Genomic DNA, 16,640 nt, shown 5'->3' with positions numbered 1-16,640 from the left:
GGATTTATATGGAATAACCCGTTTTGAAACACAAAGGCTATAATAGTTTTTGTCATTTTCTTGATATAAAATATTTATTGAAAAAAATCAAAGTTTTAACATTCTATACAGAAGTTATTATATTGTACAAAGTTTGTTATTGTCGATGTTATTTATTTGTTATTTATTACTGACCTTACTCAGCAACCTACCATTCCTTTCAGTTTTTTCATTACGATTGTAGATTTTGATAGTATTTTGTTCTCTTGTTTAAACAAATTTCAAAAACATTCTTCGATGGGTGCAAAATATCAAACTTATGTTCAATTTTAAAACTAAAAACATGAAATTACATATACTGGTTTAAAATACTGATAAAGAGTACTGAATTTAATAATAATACAAATATGCAAAATGCTTTAACCTGATATCTTTTCTTGTTAATTAATAGTTTATTAAAAAATTATATACATATTTCATTTTGTTTTCAATACACAATTTTTACTATTATCTACTACAAATTTATGATGAAATGAACTTCATTCGTTACATAATTACAATTTTAGAGCCTTTCTTTGGTATATCCTTTGTATAAGATATCCATGAGTTTGATCTTCAAAAGAAGATTTCTGTGCTATTTTATTTCATGCAGTTTTACACAAAGGATAACCCCTTTCTTTGGATGCCACAAACATAACCATGGTAAAATAGAAGATTGTTTAGAAAATATTTTTGGTAGTGTGAATCGGTGACTTGATTTACCAATAACTTAAAGAAATGCTAAACATGTTTACTTATATCACTGGGTCCAATATTACCATGGTAATGTGTATTGCATCCCTGAGAATACTCTTAGCTGACATAAAAGTACACACCCATAAATCTTAGTAAATATAATTTAAAATATTTTGCATCCTTTTTCTTACTTCCACTTTAAGTACCGCTTACTTATGTGTGCTTCATAATTTTGTGTCATTTATTTAGGAAAAATAAGCAACTCTTTCTCAACAAAATATGCATGTAGGATTGCATAACCTTCTGCCATAGGGATGGTAACATAACAATTTACTTTTCTATTTTATTAAATCCATGGACATTACTGGCCAAATTATCAGCCTCTAAGAGCTATTTTGATTGGTTATAAAGAGGGCTACATCATGTATTGAGCCAATCAGAGATATTGTAAAAATAGACAGTAGGGCTGAAGGGCATTAAGCTTACAATTGCTATGAGATCTAAAAGCTCTATTTTGATTGGTTACTCAAAGGATTATATCCTGTAATTAACCAATCAGGAGTGCTGTGAGAAAGCCAGTAGCGTCCATGGGTTACAGTTAATTACTTTCTTTATCAACAATTGTACAGGATTTATGATCATTCTTTTTTAATTTGCTGAATACACCTTTATCTTTTAATTCTGTAATGTTTGTATAATAATAGGGAACAAAAATGTCAGGATGTTAAGATGAATGTCCTACAGTTTGTTCTTAGCACTAGCCATTGCGTACTCACACAACTGTCTAAACCACTTACTTTTTTGCAACAATTTATTTCACAAAATGGAAATGGGCAATTTGTCATGGTAACTTTTGTAAATTTTAGTAGGCTGTTGTAAGACTAAGAAAAATTACTTTTTGCAAATTGAATATTATGATTTGTAAAATTACGAAGCCTGCAAAAATACAAATATGTGAGTTCACATTAATCTTATGATGATTTATCTGCTTCTAAGAACGATTTTGATTGGTCAGTCAGATGATTACATCATGTAATTAACCAATCAAGAGCTTTGTAAGGAAGACAGTAGTGTTTGTAGGGTTAATATGGGAACTAGTGTGGGTAGTAACTCACTTTACTTGAAATTTTCACCTTATTGTAATTTATTTATATATTTTTTTGTGTGGTGGGCCAAGTGACTTTGAACACACTTTGGCTTATTACAAAATGGGCCAAGTGCATGTGAATACACTATGGCTTCTTGTGTAGAAACTATTCTAGGTATATTGTGGATTCTTCATGTTGTTTCTACTATAAACTGGTGAATAAAAAACAAGTTGCAATGTTCAGCCAAATAAGTTGTGTCTGTGTATTTATTATAAGTCTGCATCAGTGGAGCTAAAAACTGTTGTTCTCTGCAACCTGCAAAGAGGATGTCAAGTTTTTTTCTTCAAAAGGACAAATAAATGATCATAAAAACTCATCCCTGTGTAATATGAAGTGCCTTATGCAAGCCGCTAAGCAAGTGTAGCAACCAGGATAGTAGCTATGATGGGCGGTGTCACCTGGCACTCATTAATGAATGCCACCCACCACTAAACAACGATTTTAGTGTTCCCGCCCACCACTCAAATTCCCAAATCACTGAAGTATTAATGGTTCATTGCCCAAAACAGGTTTAGCAATAAATTATCAACAAACTTATGGTAAAATTGTACAGTTCTGAATTCTCAAATGTGCAATTTAGTTACACCCATGTATGATCATTGGTCTGTATTTTAATACCCTTAGTTTTGGCAAAGCCGTGGAACATTTAAAAAAAACCTCAAAAATGGCTGGCTTTCCGCTACAAACAATTTGATAACATCACTCTCCTATGATATGATATCAATGGCTGGTTTACACAAGTCTGGCATTCATCACTATATGTAAACCATAATACGCCCCTATATATTTTTTCAAGGTGGACAGGTAGCTTCTATTTAATTATGTATTTATTTGATATGGAAATAAATGATGAATCTATATTTTGTATCTCTTAGAATTCATCACCATAAGGTCAACCATAATATGTTCCCATATATTTTTCAAAGCAAATATATACAGGCTTCTAAATTTTGTATCACCTCAAATTTGACATAGGTACATATTTTGCTGGTCACGCTGTCAAATTGTGCATGCTCACCTACTCATGCAGAGCTTATACACATGAGTAAAAGAGTGGTTTGTTACCACACCTGCGATGCAATCGTGGTAAAGGCACTGACACTCAAACTTGACAGGAGACAAAGTATAGTACTATAGAAAAAATATTTAATTCGTGTACATAGTGGAACATTCAACTACGCTTGTTACTCTGCAACTATTCATGCTAATAGACGAGCGTACAACGCTACTCTGCGCGTCCATATATGCGAGGTTATCTGCATACAACACCTTACTACGCACAGCTACGCAAAGAGTATGTTCCACGATGTACACAAATTAAATAATTTTTCTATAGTATTCATTAAGCAGCAAAATGTCAGTTACAACAAGTTTAGTGATAGCATATATGACCTAGAATAGCTGAATACACATAACTTCATCACTAATTATAATTTGCAGTTAAAAATAATGCAAATAGTTGCAGTGGTCCACACTTTTTCCACTTTCTTCTTTTTTTTGCGCATATTTACAATGTTTACTGGTGTTGTAATTTTCCTCTACAATTAATAAGCTACAAACATTGCTTTTTGTGTTGAAAACAGAAGGTGGAAACCATACTTAATATATGTGCACAAGTTTGATTAAAGAGTGTGTGTCATTCATAGAGCGCATGGTCCGAGTACATGGCAATCTAATGTGGTGGATTTACCAAAGTGTCTTTTGCGAGTGTGGACAATGTGAAGTGCAATCTCTTGGTACAAGTAGCCGCTGACAGTATAGCATAAAGTGGCACATGAAGAAAAAGCTTCAATAATACTGTCTACTTTATGGTGCACATCTGATGTGCAATCTTGACTATAGCGCTAGCTTCAAAGTTGGCAACATTTTGAAAAAATATATATAGCCCAAAGCTATTTTTGAAATTCTGCAGGAATAATTCTGCAGTAAAGATATAAAAACATGTTGACTCTGAGACCTACCTTATTCACAAACCAACTCAACCTCAGTTGTACAAACCTCTTTTAAGTGGATATGTCTGTTATCTTACTGATATCTTCTAAAAACACCATATAACTTTCTTTGCTTAAAAACTCTTGAAGGATCTTCATTTGTTATCTACAAAACTACTTCCAGTACTTATTAGAACATAAATACATGTAGTATCTATTGGGGCTATAATGCTAAAACATGTTGAACAATAAAAGTAAAATTACAAGTAATTCACTTATCCAGATTTTCACTTAAAAAGGCTTAGTGCCATTATGGCCAGATAACAGAAATTGGAATGTACAGGCAATTCAAGCAAATTAGAATAGCTTTTACAATTACATTAGTATAGATCTTTGCTTGCATAGTGTCAATACTTCAATCAGTGATATAAAAGATTATACCGCATTTTGTTGAGTTGAGTTCATTCCTACCTATTACACTTTTCACTGTTCTTTACCAGCATACAGCTCAGGAAATGGTAAGGCCTCTGTTGGCTGTAACCTGCAAATTAAAATAGAAATTATTAGTGATCTTCAGTTGGGAACTCAGCAGGCACTGTCTATTAAAATGAGATAAAGACACACAGAATGAGCTATTCAAGTTGAAATCAATACACACCTTATGGAAGCCAATGATCTTCCACACAAGGAGTGTGAATTAATCTACACCCCATGTGTGGAAGATTAAGGTCATATCTACCATAGTGGGTGTATGAATTTCAACTGGAATAGCTCATAGCTCTCCTGATAAGCTTTGAATTGCACCAAGGCAATAATGAAAAGATAGCAGAATGTTTGGGGTACAGAACATTGTTTATTTATTTACAAATACCAAGTTATACTCGTTTATTTCAGCAAATAATAACAATGCAACAAATGAAAGCAAAATACAGAATATGGTGCCGAGAGCTTGACGAGAAATGGGTGAAAGATATTCATAAGTTAGACCAGTTTAAAGACTCCATTGAGGAATTATGCAGTACGAGGGACAGTCAGTAATTAATGAGGGTTGATTTGTAACCCCATATATGGATTATTTTCATGGCATTTCTCTATGATCACTTAATTAACACTGTACCATTCTCTTTCAAACAACACATCAAAATTATATCACACATTTACACATATATGGTTTGGAAGACAAAGGTACAGTCTTTATGGGATCATAAAGAAATTCTATCCAAATATTCAATACTAGTGGGAGACCCGCGCTTTGCGCGGGTCCCCGCTAGTTGAGTAAAGGTGAGCGGTTAGTAAACGGGGGTGGTTAGAAAACATAGTAAACGGTGATGATAATCATGGTGTCTTGGTGTAGATTATTCATCCAGTAGGGGAGACCGGGGTAAAGTGGAACACGGGGCAAAGTGGAACACCCCATTAACTTTTGTATATGCGGCCCTCAATCGCCAAGCTCATGTAATAAGAACATCACACTCATGCAGCATAATTTTGTGGCCGGAGGTGATCGAGTTATGTGTGCTTTTTACAGAAAATGTCTGTTTTTCATATATATAAAACCCGATAATTTATAGAAATATTATTATCTGCCAAAGTACTGCTCTTTTGCTGAATTACTTCGATATTAGTCATATTAATGATAGATCTACTCTATGCATGGTAACAGGGGTAGTATACATTAGCGTACATGATAGTGATGCGTGTTGGGAGAAATCTCACTTGGTCGGGGCAAAGTGGACCATGGCAAAGTGGAAAGTGTCCAACATGGATGGGGCAAAGTGGAACACCGGAAACAGACCCCATTCAGAACTATGCAATAGAAATTTATCCGGCCATAATATACTGATAATAGTGATATACCAGGAGGTAGGCCTTAAGTGTTGTTGACAATGAAGACACAACTGAAGGGGATGCATTTCTGTAACGTTTCACTCTACCCCAGCCCAAATGGACCTGGGGCAAAGCGGAACGACCTTTTTCAAGTTCACACCATTTAATACAACTGCATTTTTGATCAACTTTATTAATGTCATTTGTTAGTTGCAGTCCTAAGGTAAGATTATAAACCTTACGTTTTGCCTTGCCTTGCTTCGTAATCCTGTTTGGGCTGGACAAAAAAAATTGTGTTCCACTTTGCCCCGGTCTCCCCTATAGTAATGATCACGTTAGCTTGATAATCATTATGTTATCTCCTGTCATATTAAAGAAGCTAACCTTTAAGTGAATATCCAGACCTGTGATAATGTTGTTACTCACTTAATCCCTCAGATTCCTTTTGAAACAGCTCGTGACAAAATGTTTGATTTGAACTTTATCCCAACAAACATAAAACATTAATATTAGAAGAGGTTGCTAGAAACATTTTCAATTTCGGGTTATAATGGTATAAAACATGTGAGCAACATGTTTAAATTTTGCAGCAAAACATTTTAAGCAAGCCCGTGTTGTTAATAGCTAGGCCTACGTTATAACCAGGATTTATTTGCGGGGGCCGCAGAATTTCCAAAATGTGGACTTTCAACTAGTTCCACTATAAAGTGGGCTCACCCATTCCCTCTGAAAAGTGGATTTTTTTTGCAAATCTTTCACCCCCCTTTTCATCAGCTTACACCCAATGATCCCCCGAAATGGCTTCAAGGCCTTTCCTTTAACCAAGTTTCCAATTCTGAGGGGACACAGACAGCGCACGGCGCAGGACACAATGGTGCATGCTTCGTGGCCATTCAAAAAGGTGTCGGCAAAAACTTCGAGTGTGCCCGGCCCCCCTTCCCAAATTCCTGGATTCCTAGGCCCCCAGACAAACAGGTGATATGTCTATGCGTAGGCCTACGCACGGCAAGCCAACATTAAGTGCGTCCATACCATGCGCCACAATGCGCGTGAAACCATGGAGCCGTGTACGCGCAGGTGCCTGACTCGCCACTTACCGCGCGTGTTGGACACCGCTTGCATTTGACGCGTTGCTGTCATGACTTGACCCATAAGGTTATTGACCTCAATGGCCTAGCAACCGACCATTTTTTTTTGTTATTTCCATAGTGATTAAATCGTTTTGCAAAAATGAACGTCAGATGGTTTAATGGCAATATGTACCCGATCAATGTACGAATAAATCAGAGCTGAAAGTGAAAGCATCTCGGAGCCTGCTTCTGGACAAGATTTAGCGACTTCCTTTTATTTATATAGATATGGGGTCAAAGGTCAACTCTCATTACATACTGGCCCACCCTCGTATTTGGAAAAAAGCTGTATAATCTTTAATATAAAGATTTCTGCGATATGCTAATTCTGTGCTCTTTTACAGAAAAGATAAACAGAGCCACAGCCCCCTTTATCTAATCAGCAAAAATATGTTTCATGTCTTACCAGTTCCGTTTGCTCCATACTGTATCCTGACTCTCTGCTATGTGAAATGTGTAGATATGTCGAGATTTCTCAGACTTATTTGGTTCGCTCATATGAACTGATTTAGCATCAATTACAACTAATGTACCTGTGAAATTGAAGAAGAATTACATATTTACTGAGTAATAACAACTCTGCATCTTGGTAAATTGTTCATTCATGAAGACAAGGTGGAAAGGTGGTTGGGAAGCTATCTGGGAGATAGAGATAGAGAGAGAGGCAGTCCATAATCAATAAGAAAGGGGACTTACTCCTGATTATACAAAAAAATGGAAAAAAGAGCAAAACAAAACAAAACATGCATTATTGGGTGTTTTTGTAGGCTGTGACAATCAAGCCTAAAGACTTTAAGTACAGACTAATTTCGAGGCTATGCATTCTAATTTTTAGAATTTTTAATCTCTTTTATTATTATCAAAATCAAAATTAATATCAAAATCATGAGTAAACTATTCTTAAGATTTTGAACGCTTAAACTTTTGTCAATCTTTGAATTTTATGATTGAATTTTGAAAGACTATTTGCAAGTTTGTATGCTTTTGGCCCATTTCACCTCAAATTGCAAAAATATTAAAATTTGATTCTTGCAGCCATACCAGTACCTAGCGAAAAGTAGTCACCCTATTTCATAATTACACCAAGCTTTGCCTATGAAGATGATGTTATCCAGTACATATCGCACATGGAAAGACTTTTGCCATTTGCGATTGAAGAACAAACTGACATGATTTGCTCATGAATATCTATGAGGTGTAATAATATTAGTGTCAAGGTGTGGCTGACAAAATATTGAATGACCATCAGCTACTGAATTTATGTATGAGTGACATAATGCACTGTTCTATTTGAAAACTAGACCCCCACTATGTTAGAATGTAGAATTCCAACCAAATTCAACAGATTACATTTTTTTTAGATCCAAACATAATATGTCATAAAAGTGTGGAAGATTTAGATTTCCTAACAAAATTGTGTAAATTTAGGCCAAACTGTACAAAATTTAACTGGAGTTTATATATTTCAACATTTCTACTCAAATTTAACATAAAACTAGCCAAATTGACCAAATGTGCAATTGGAATTGAGATGGTGTGGATTTTAAATGGAATAGCCCAATGAAATCCTAGTTACCTGCTTTGACTTCTGCTGGGATGAAGCGATCTCCATATTTCTCTTTCACCAAATCTGCTGGTTTGATGAAGTGAACCCCTTTACCATCATCGTTACGAACCATCTGGGTAACTAGTTCATCTGTATATAATATAATAGTAAAATCCCATACACATCTTTTACTTTGCAATCTCTTTAAAACCACACCTGCATGGGTTAGTTAGGGCACATTCGCACTCCATGTCAATCTCTAGACCAGGGTGTAGATAAGCATGAATGCAAACTAGGAAGAAAGATTGCAACTTCTCTTCTCACAAGTGAAAACCAGTTTTAGCTGCTTTTTGGGGAGAGTTCCTGCTCATGTTATTATCATCCCTGCAAACATTCACAATTACTAGTTTGAGCAAAGAAAAATGAAATGACAACAAACTTAATACTTACTCACAATTAACCACTGTGAATACTACTTGCTGATTGGCTACAAGGTGGCTATAGCTGATTTATTGAGCAAATCAGCAACATGGTAAGAATCATGATGAAGAAAATTGAACTATTATTACTCAAAGCGGAACTTTGCTCACAGAATGTAGTGCTATTTCTTATTCACTCTGTGATCTTACATAATTAGAAGCTGTATTTTCAATTGATCATTCAGATGAATGGATCACATATTGAACCAATTAGAAACACTATAAGGGGGTTGGGGTTAAACAAAACAATAAGAAAATATGTAGGTAAAATTGCTTTTGAAATGGTTATTGTGACCAAATTCCACAATTTAATGACAAAACATTTCAGTTTTTGATAAAGTATTGGGCCTGACCTAGTAATCCTATAACACTGGGTTTGTGGACTGACTATGTTTTAGAAAAGCGCCAGTTATATGAAGAAATTGTGTGAAACATCATAAAAAATGCTGGGGAGAGAGTGTCTAAGTGGAATTGTGGATACTGGGATGTGCAGCATGAAACTGTATGGGTGGTGGTGGGTGTATGTGTGCGTTAAATTTGGTATAATTTCAGGGTTGAGTTTACAGAATCCTAGCCAGCTGACCATCCTCAACCAAGCCAACATGAAGTACCCACCAGGTTAAATTGTCTGAAATCCTGTAATTATGGGACCATATGGGTTCAAATTTGACAAGAATCGGGTAATCAATGTTTGTAATGATATGGTTATTCAATACACCCACTATATACACCTACTATGTAAATATGACCTTATTCTCAGGGATCATAGATTTCAAATGGAGTCACTCATTCAGGTAACCCCATTTGAAAGTCACACTCCCTGTGTAAAAGATTATGGTCATGTCCTCCATATATTAGGTGTATGGAATTCAACTGGAACACCCCATTTCAGCTTAATACCAACCTTTATGTGAACCAGGAACAAATTGGAGGCAGCCATTTTTAAGTGTACAATCTTCTAGTGCAATCCAGAAGCCCGTAAGTTTGAGAGGATCTGTGTGTAGGAATGTGGCATCTTGATGTGGAGTCACTGAAGAGAAAAAATGTACAACAATACAAACCAATTATGACATCTGGATAAGAAAAAACCACAGCATGGATTGGAAACCTCCCAAGGATGATTTAACTGCTTCGCCAGATTGTTTTTCATTGTACAAACCAGAAGCCTGGATATGAAAGAGGTCATGCATTATGAGCTTGCAGTCGTGAATGAAAGTAGACCGGATATTTGCGCCTGCATCACTGATGTTATGGGTCTATTGGAGGCACTAAAACACATTCCTGATAAGTTTGGCTGATTTGCCGAACATTTGCTAACTGCATACTTATTATACACATATTGAATCAGCTGAAAGAGTTGATGTCTTCTACACCAGATGTCCAAACATATCAATCAAAAACACTGAATGAAATGCACAAGCAGCAACAGGAGCTCGTTGCAAAGATCATAGATGCTCAACAAAAAGCTCCTAACAATGGGAAAAGTTTCTTTCCAATGGAAGGAACAACGGTGACCTACTACAAAGCGTATTGTACTAATTATGGTTGGGTTATTTCTGGGAACTGTTTTGACCATACCACAGAAACATGGCATGTTGCCTATGGGGGGTCAACGCTAAGTCAGGTTTGCGTGTGCGATGAGCGTTGTTGCAAGGTCTGAACGCTGTACCGGCATCAGCTGAATTCAAGTACGTTTAGAGAGCACAGGCATGGAATATTCCAATCTGTGTGTTATTAATCTAAGGTTTTGACAAACTCAAGGTGATGGTGTGTCATCACACTTACCAATGCCTCCTATTCCTGGCTGCTTGAAGATGTACATGCTTTGTACAATCACTGGTTTCTTGAAACTAAGGCCTCTGCAGATATCCTAATATAAAAACAAATGGCATACATTTAAAGAAACAACATAAAATACAACAAAATTTTACGTATGTTAAATAAATCATCACACATCTGTGATCAAAAATGGGCTGTTCTTTTTGAAAACCACAACCCACTGTTGAGGATTTTGGAATTATTGAATGATTAAAATTAGTCCAGATCCATCCATTTTCATCTATAAAAAGAGGAAAAGGTATGAAAGATTTTGGAATACCAAACAAAATTATTAAATTTCAGGCCAATTTTGTACGATATTTAACTGGATTTGATCAATTTCAACAATTTTACATATAGTTATGAATTTAGCTAACCCTGTATGCTGCCCTCTTTTGCTTACCTATACGCCGTAGAAGTGACGTAGTTAATCGGATTAATTACCATAGCAATAGATGAATACAATTTTGGCTATATCGCCCCGTACTACAACGTTCATGCGGTACCGATGCATTGAACTATAGATACCAAGGAAATGCTAATCATTTGCACCTGTAAGAATACTCTCTGAGAAAAGAGCGGTATTGTATTCTATCTATTACATGATTGAAGACAGGTGATGAGTGCAGCCTGCTGCAGTGCAGTGCGGTATATTCAAAAATTATATTCATCTATTGCCATGGTAGTTAATCCGATTATGACGTCACTTCTACGGCGTATAATGCTGACCATGTTACAAAATTGATATGCTGCCCTCTATTATCTAAAACATTGATCCCTTGTTCACCTATTCAAAAATAATTTTACCAAAACAGGAATGCAGATTTGGCTGTCTGCCATAATGATTTGAATACAAAAAGACCTAGTCTATGGAAATTAAAATCTTACTTACATGGATCTTCTTCTTGTAAGTAACTCTCTTAAATTCTGGGTCCAACTCATGCAATGCATGTCCTATCTTGTTTAGTGACTTGTGTTTTTCCACCAATAGCTCGCCTGTTAACAGAAAAAACATGATGTTAAGGGTTAGGGTACTAGCGGTTACATCATTCTACATAACACTACAATTTTTTACTCCAAAACATCTTTCGTTTTTTTAAATAGTTTTTTATTATGATAAAATCAATCCTCTGGCCATCTAAACTTTTTGCAAAAAAGTGTATAACCTTAAATCCTGAGAAGTACTTCTATTCTTAATACATTTCTGATTGGTTAATTATGTGATATATTCACCTGAGTAACCAATCAAAATACAGCTTCTATATATCTAAGCTCAATCCTCTTCAGCCCTATCACCATTCTTATCATGATGCCGATTGGCTCAATAAATTATAATAATCTTCTTGTAACCAATCAGCATTAGGTAATACTTATGGGGTATTCAACAATAACATCTGTTCAATACCCGATGGACATTATTTAATATATTTATGAGCCTTGCCCTGACCCACTTTGTGAAAAAAAATTGCCAGCAAAGTTCAATGAGCCATTGGTGAGTTGATAAACTTGGTCCCTGTGGTCCTAGTAGCCACAAATCCCAATACAAAAGGCCAGAGTTAAATGTCAAACAAAACTGTTGTTTAACTTGTTTACATTAAATATTTTGCAGGCATATATTTTCAATAAATATCATTGCTGTATACATACAACTGTTTGAAGACTATTAAAAAAAACAAGTGCAAATTTTGCACTCCACTTTGACTTGATCACTGGTGATACTTGTACCCCAGATACCTGCCCGTAAATTACATGGGTTACCCGAAAATCACAGCCTTATTATGGCCATGGTGTTAACTCACCCTTGTCATTGACGGCACCTGCTTCAAAGAAAAAGCTGATATTATCACCACTGTTCATGAAATAGTCATTGTCAGTCTGCAACAGACACAAATGAAAAGGGCACAACATTATATGGGCTTGTGATGCCACTATGAGTGGAAAAATCATTCTTATTTTTTAAATTTAATCCTGATACTTATTTCCTTAATTAAGAAGTAGTAAATAATCTTAAAGACAGTGATTAGTGATTAGATCAATCAAATAACCAACCAACCAGTGATTAGCCAAGGGAGAGCCAGATGGGCAGCTGCCCCCTGTGAGACGTCTCCCCCCTCTTGCCTCCCTATGGACTGCTGGCCAGTGGCCACCCTGATATTTATGATGTTTAGGCCTTTTTTGTATTTCTTAGTAAATTTTGATCTTTTTCATCAAATTTTTCCCTTTAAAAATGTTTTTTAACTTGGAGAAAGTCCTGGCTATGTCACAGCAACTAACTAATCAATCATTTTAAGAAAAGCCTATACCCTATTGACAGTATTTTACTCCTTTGAAGAGAAGGACCACTGATAGTGGTGTCAATTTGATCAGTTTAGACTATAACATAATTGTCAAATCAATCAAATTGTGAATTAACTGATCAATGAACTAACCAACTAACTACTGTCGGTAATCAATCATTTAAAGAAATGCATCTACCCTATGATGAGGAGAAAACACAGTTATCGCATGCTGTTTGGGGTCCATATCCTCCACGATCTGTCGGCACTGATTACGCAATGTGTCAACTTCTTTCTGGGAGAGAAAACCGTCCAGGATGAGATAGCCATCTCTATCAAACTGCCACAAAAACATAAAGTGTTAGTGACAATATCATGATAAATCTACCTGTTTGATGGTTGAGAACACAGTTGGTGCATGTTCTTTTGGGTTCATGTCTTCCACTATGTGCTGGCATTGTTTACGAAGGGTTGCAACCTCATCTGCATCCAAGAAGTTGTCACATATGAGGTACCCATCTTTATTGAACTACGGAAAGAGAAAAAATATAGTATCGGTAGTACATCAAAATGAACTGCATGATTTTTGACATCTTTCTTTGATCAGCTGTAATTTAGAATAGAGGTAGTCATTGTGACGTCAACGGCACTAAGATCACCATGTTGACGCTTGACTTAAGAGGTGCGTCACGCTCTGCGATTTCCGCGTAATCAGGGTTCGGGGGCGTAATGTCTTACGCATGACATGCAGAATGGCAGTAGGCCCCTACCCACAAGATGGTGGATCCCACGGAAAAGGCTGATGGCCTCTATTGAGTAAGAAACATTATAAACAATTTGAGATCCATGACTCAAACAAACATCATGCAGCACTTTTTGAGCATGTTCTTCTTTTTTGTTGATTTTTCATTCAACTCAAAATCGGTAGAAATCATTGGATTTTAGTGGTTTTACCCGGGGTTTTTACATCACTACATAACTTGAGGCACACCAATGTATAGTGAGAATTCTATAGACTTATAATGTATCCTTCACTTACTACTCCTTCTTCATGAGTGTGTACATGTACCCATGGTACCAGGGTTTTCTTCAAGCATTTTGCCGGCGAAGGGGTATATTCCACTTTTTCTAGTCGGGATTATGCGCTTTCAGTTTCTCACACGTTTTAACGGGAATTGGATTGCGTACTTTTTCGATGTCTAGTGAGCAAATTTCTTCAATATTTTGAGAAAATGATGTCAAATTTTCTATTCTATATTGTTTGGTAATAATGTCTTTTGCCAATAGTATGTTTAAAGTTGTAATTTTGTGTTTTTGATCGCAAAGATCGGATATTTTCGTTCGATTCAATTCTGAACCCTTCGCATAAGGGTGCCGATTTCGACAGAACTTTGACGATAATTTTGCCTTTTGGACACTAAAATGCATTCGATCCTTAATTTTGTTTCAACCGAGTCTTAAATTAGCAAGCACAATAATGTTGGTACCACTTTTATATACATTGATAACATTTTAAAGATTTTTTTTCAAGTTTCTAACCGGCGCAAATCATTAAGTGTGTATTTCCCATTGACATCCAAAATGGCGTAAGCCAGTCCTTAATATACATCATGTACATATTAGGTACGGCGTATATAGGACTGGAAAGCAAGTCTAACTTTTTCTACCCTTTCAATTGTGATTTTTTCATCTAAAAGGGGTTTAAAACATTGCTTAGAGGGTATTTTTTAAATTTTAACAACGTGTGGGTCAATTTTACTGAATTGTTGACCCATATATTTTTGTGTCAATTTTACTCATGTAATGATGTACTGAATTGTTGACCCATATATTTTGTGGCCCCCGGCTCGGTGACTGACATCATCGTTTACAACGAATTGTGGCAAAGGATGCTGGTACTTTTGAACACCAAATTTACCCGTCAATAGTGAGCGGCCTGCATATAGATGGTCGTTCGATCTCCATGCGTGAGCAGCAAAATCACCGCGTTGAGGCGCGATTACAGCTGCGTGGCACGTTGCGCCCTACGCGTAGTATCCGACGCATGAACACACAGATCATTTGTACCCACAAGATGGCGAAAGGCTGACGGCCTCTATTGGTATACAACCTTGATATTACCCACGGAAATGCAATTAAAACTTAAGCTTACCTTAGCGATTTCTTCTGCTGTCGCCATTTTTAATTTTCAGCTGTTATTTACAGCCCTACTCTTGTACCACGGCAAAGCTCGTAGGCAATTAACTTTTTTGATTTAGGGCCTACAAAAAAAATTGTTTGATTGGCGTAACCCGACCGACCCTAAAAATAGGCCCGACCCTAGACTTTTTCTTTTTTTTTTTTGCCAAAAAAATTAGAAAAATAAATAAAATTGAAAAAAAAAGAACGAAAACTTCCACAGGTAATTTTCATTTACCATTTTGTGTGTGTGGCAATGGGGACTTTGCCTTTAAAATTAGGTTATATTGATCAAATTTCCCAATCATAGTGCATTGTAGGAATGCCTTTAAGCCTCCTCTGGATTTTGGGGTTGAGAATCTGTGTTTTGGCATTTTAAAATAACTAATTTTCTTCAGAATGGGGTCATGAATGTGTCATTGATATGACCCCCTCAATTTTTTTTATTATTACATAACAAAAGATTATGCACGCATTTTGATTGTAAGGATGTCATTTTCTTTGGAATGGGGGGTCATGAATATTATTCATTGAATATGTCGGTGACTGGCATTTTTTTTAATTAACCCCCTATCTCAGGCTGAAAATTTGTCACAGATTCAATCCTTTGTTGGAACCCAGCTCATAGAGTGTGCAAAAACTTTGATTGCATTGAAGTGTAAAGAAAGGGCATGGAACACTCAGAAATGTTGATTGTAAGTGTAAGAGAATGCACGCGCAGCGTGTGAGTCACCAGCCCCTTTTCACTTATTTTTGGTGTAAAAAATTATGACCCCCAATATTTTTGGTATAAACATTCTATGACCCCCCAATGCACTTTATTCTACCCAAGCTTCATAGCTCTTCATACACCCAAAACTTTTTAATCCCCCCTATTCAGAACTCCAAAACGACTTTAGCATGACCCAGAGTGCGTTAAAAACTTTGATTGTAAGTGTAAAGAACTTTTGATTGTAGGCCTAAGTGTAAAATAATGCACACATAGCGTGTGAAAATTTTGAGTCACCAGCCCCCTCCACTCTAGTCCGACACATCATGTCCCTACGTTGTTCCTTCGTCACTATACGATTAGTAAGGAGAAGGCCAGTGGTAATCGTAGTGACGGAGGTGTGAGTACCTCGGGCTACCTCCCCTCTGTTTTGGGTGTAAAAAATTATGACCCCCACCCCTTATTTTTGGCATAAACCCCGGGCATAAACATTCCAGGGGCTGTGCAATGATTATGAGCCCCCCCAAAAAAAAACGGCTCATCAAAATCGCTTGCCCCCCCCCTCTCGGCCCTGCCAAAAATCGCTTGCCCCCCTCTCGGCCCGCCAAAAAATCTTTGCCCCCAATTGTACATGCCAAATTTTTGGGATCCCAATTTGCAAACCTTAAATGGTCTATACATGTTGCGAGCGCATCGAGCATGAAAATTTGCATATTAGTGTTTCCATACGGTTTTCCTAAGCCTTTTTAGAGCGTTTTATTTTAAAGGCGCCCCAAGAATGTGTGCCAAAAATAAATTGTCCCTCCCCACTCGGCTTGCCAAAATTGCTTGCCCCCACCCTTTCGGCTCGCCAAAAATTTCTTGTCCCCCCCCAATTTTACTCT

The 16,640-nt window shown here is 36.5% G+C and overlaps 1 protein-coding gene across 2 annotated transcripts; it reads right to left on the bottom strand.

Annotated features, from left to right (window-relative positions):
* Positions 1-409: 409 nt before the first annotated feature.
* LOC140138049 (phytanoyl-CoA dioxygenase domain-containing protein 1-like) lies at positions 410-15,176 on the bottom strand. 2 transcript variants are annotated; one of them, XM_072159889.1, is made up of 9 exons: positions 15,022-15,176; positions 13,258-13,398; positions 12,393-12,468; positions 11,486-11,589; positions 10,561-10,645; positions 9,680-9,805; positions 8,327-8,446; positions 7,157-7,283; positions 410-4,334 (listed from the first exon to the last, which is right to left on the bottom strand). In XM_072159889.1, the coding sequence occupies exons 1-9, from the start codon at positions 15,046-15,048 to the stop codon at positions 4,277-4,279; spliced, it is 864 nt and encodes a 287-aa protein (XP_072015990.1). In that variant the 5' UTR covers positions 15,049-15,176; the 3' UTR covers positions 410-4,276. The 2 variants fall into 2 exon arrangements, with proteins under 2 accessions (XP_072015990.1, XP_072015991.1); XM_072159890.1 differs by lacking the exon at positions 13,258-13,398 and adding an exon at positions 13,069-13,209 and having other exon boundaries at positions 15,022-15,139.
* Positions 15,177-16,640: the final 1,464 nt, after the last annotated feature.

The sequence above is a fragment of the Amphiura filiformis genome, chromosome 17 (genome assembly GCF_039555335.1).
Source record: "Amphiura filiformis chromosome 17, Afil_fr2py, whole genome shotgun sequence".
Lineage (NCBI taxonomy): Eukaryota > Metazoa > Echinodermata > Ophiuroidea > Amphilepidida > Amphiuridae > Amphiura > Amphiura filiformis.
Note: the sequence above shows the minus strand (reverse complement) of the source record. Positions and strands in the feature narration are given on the sequence as shown.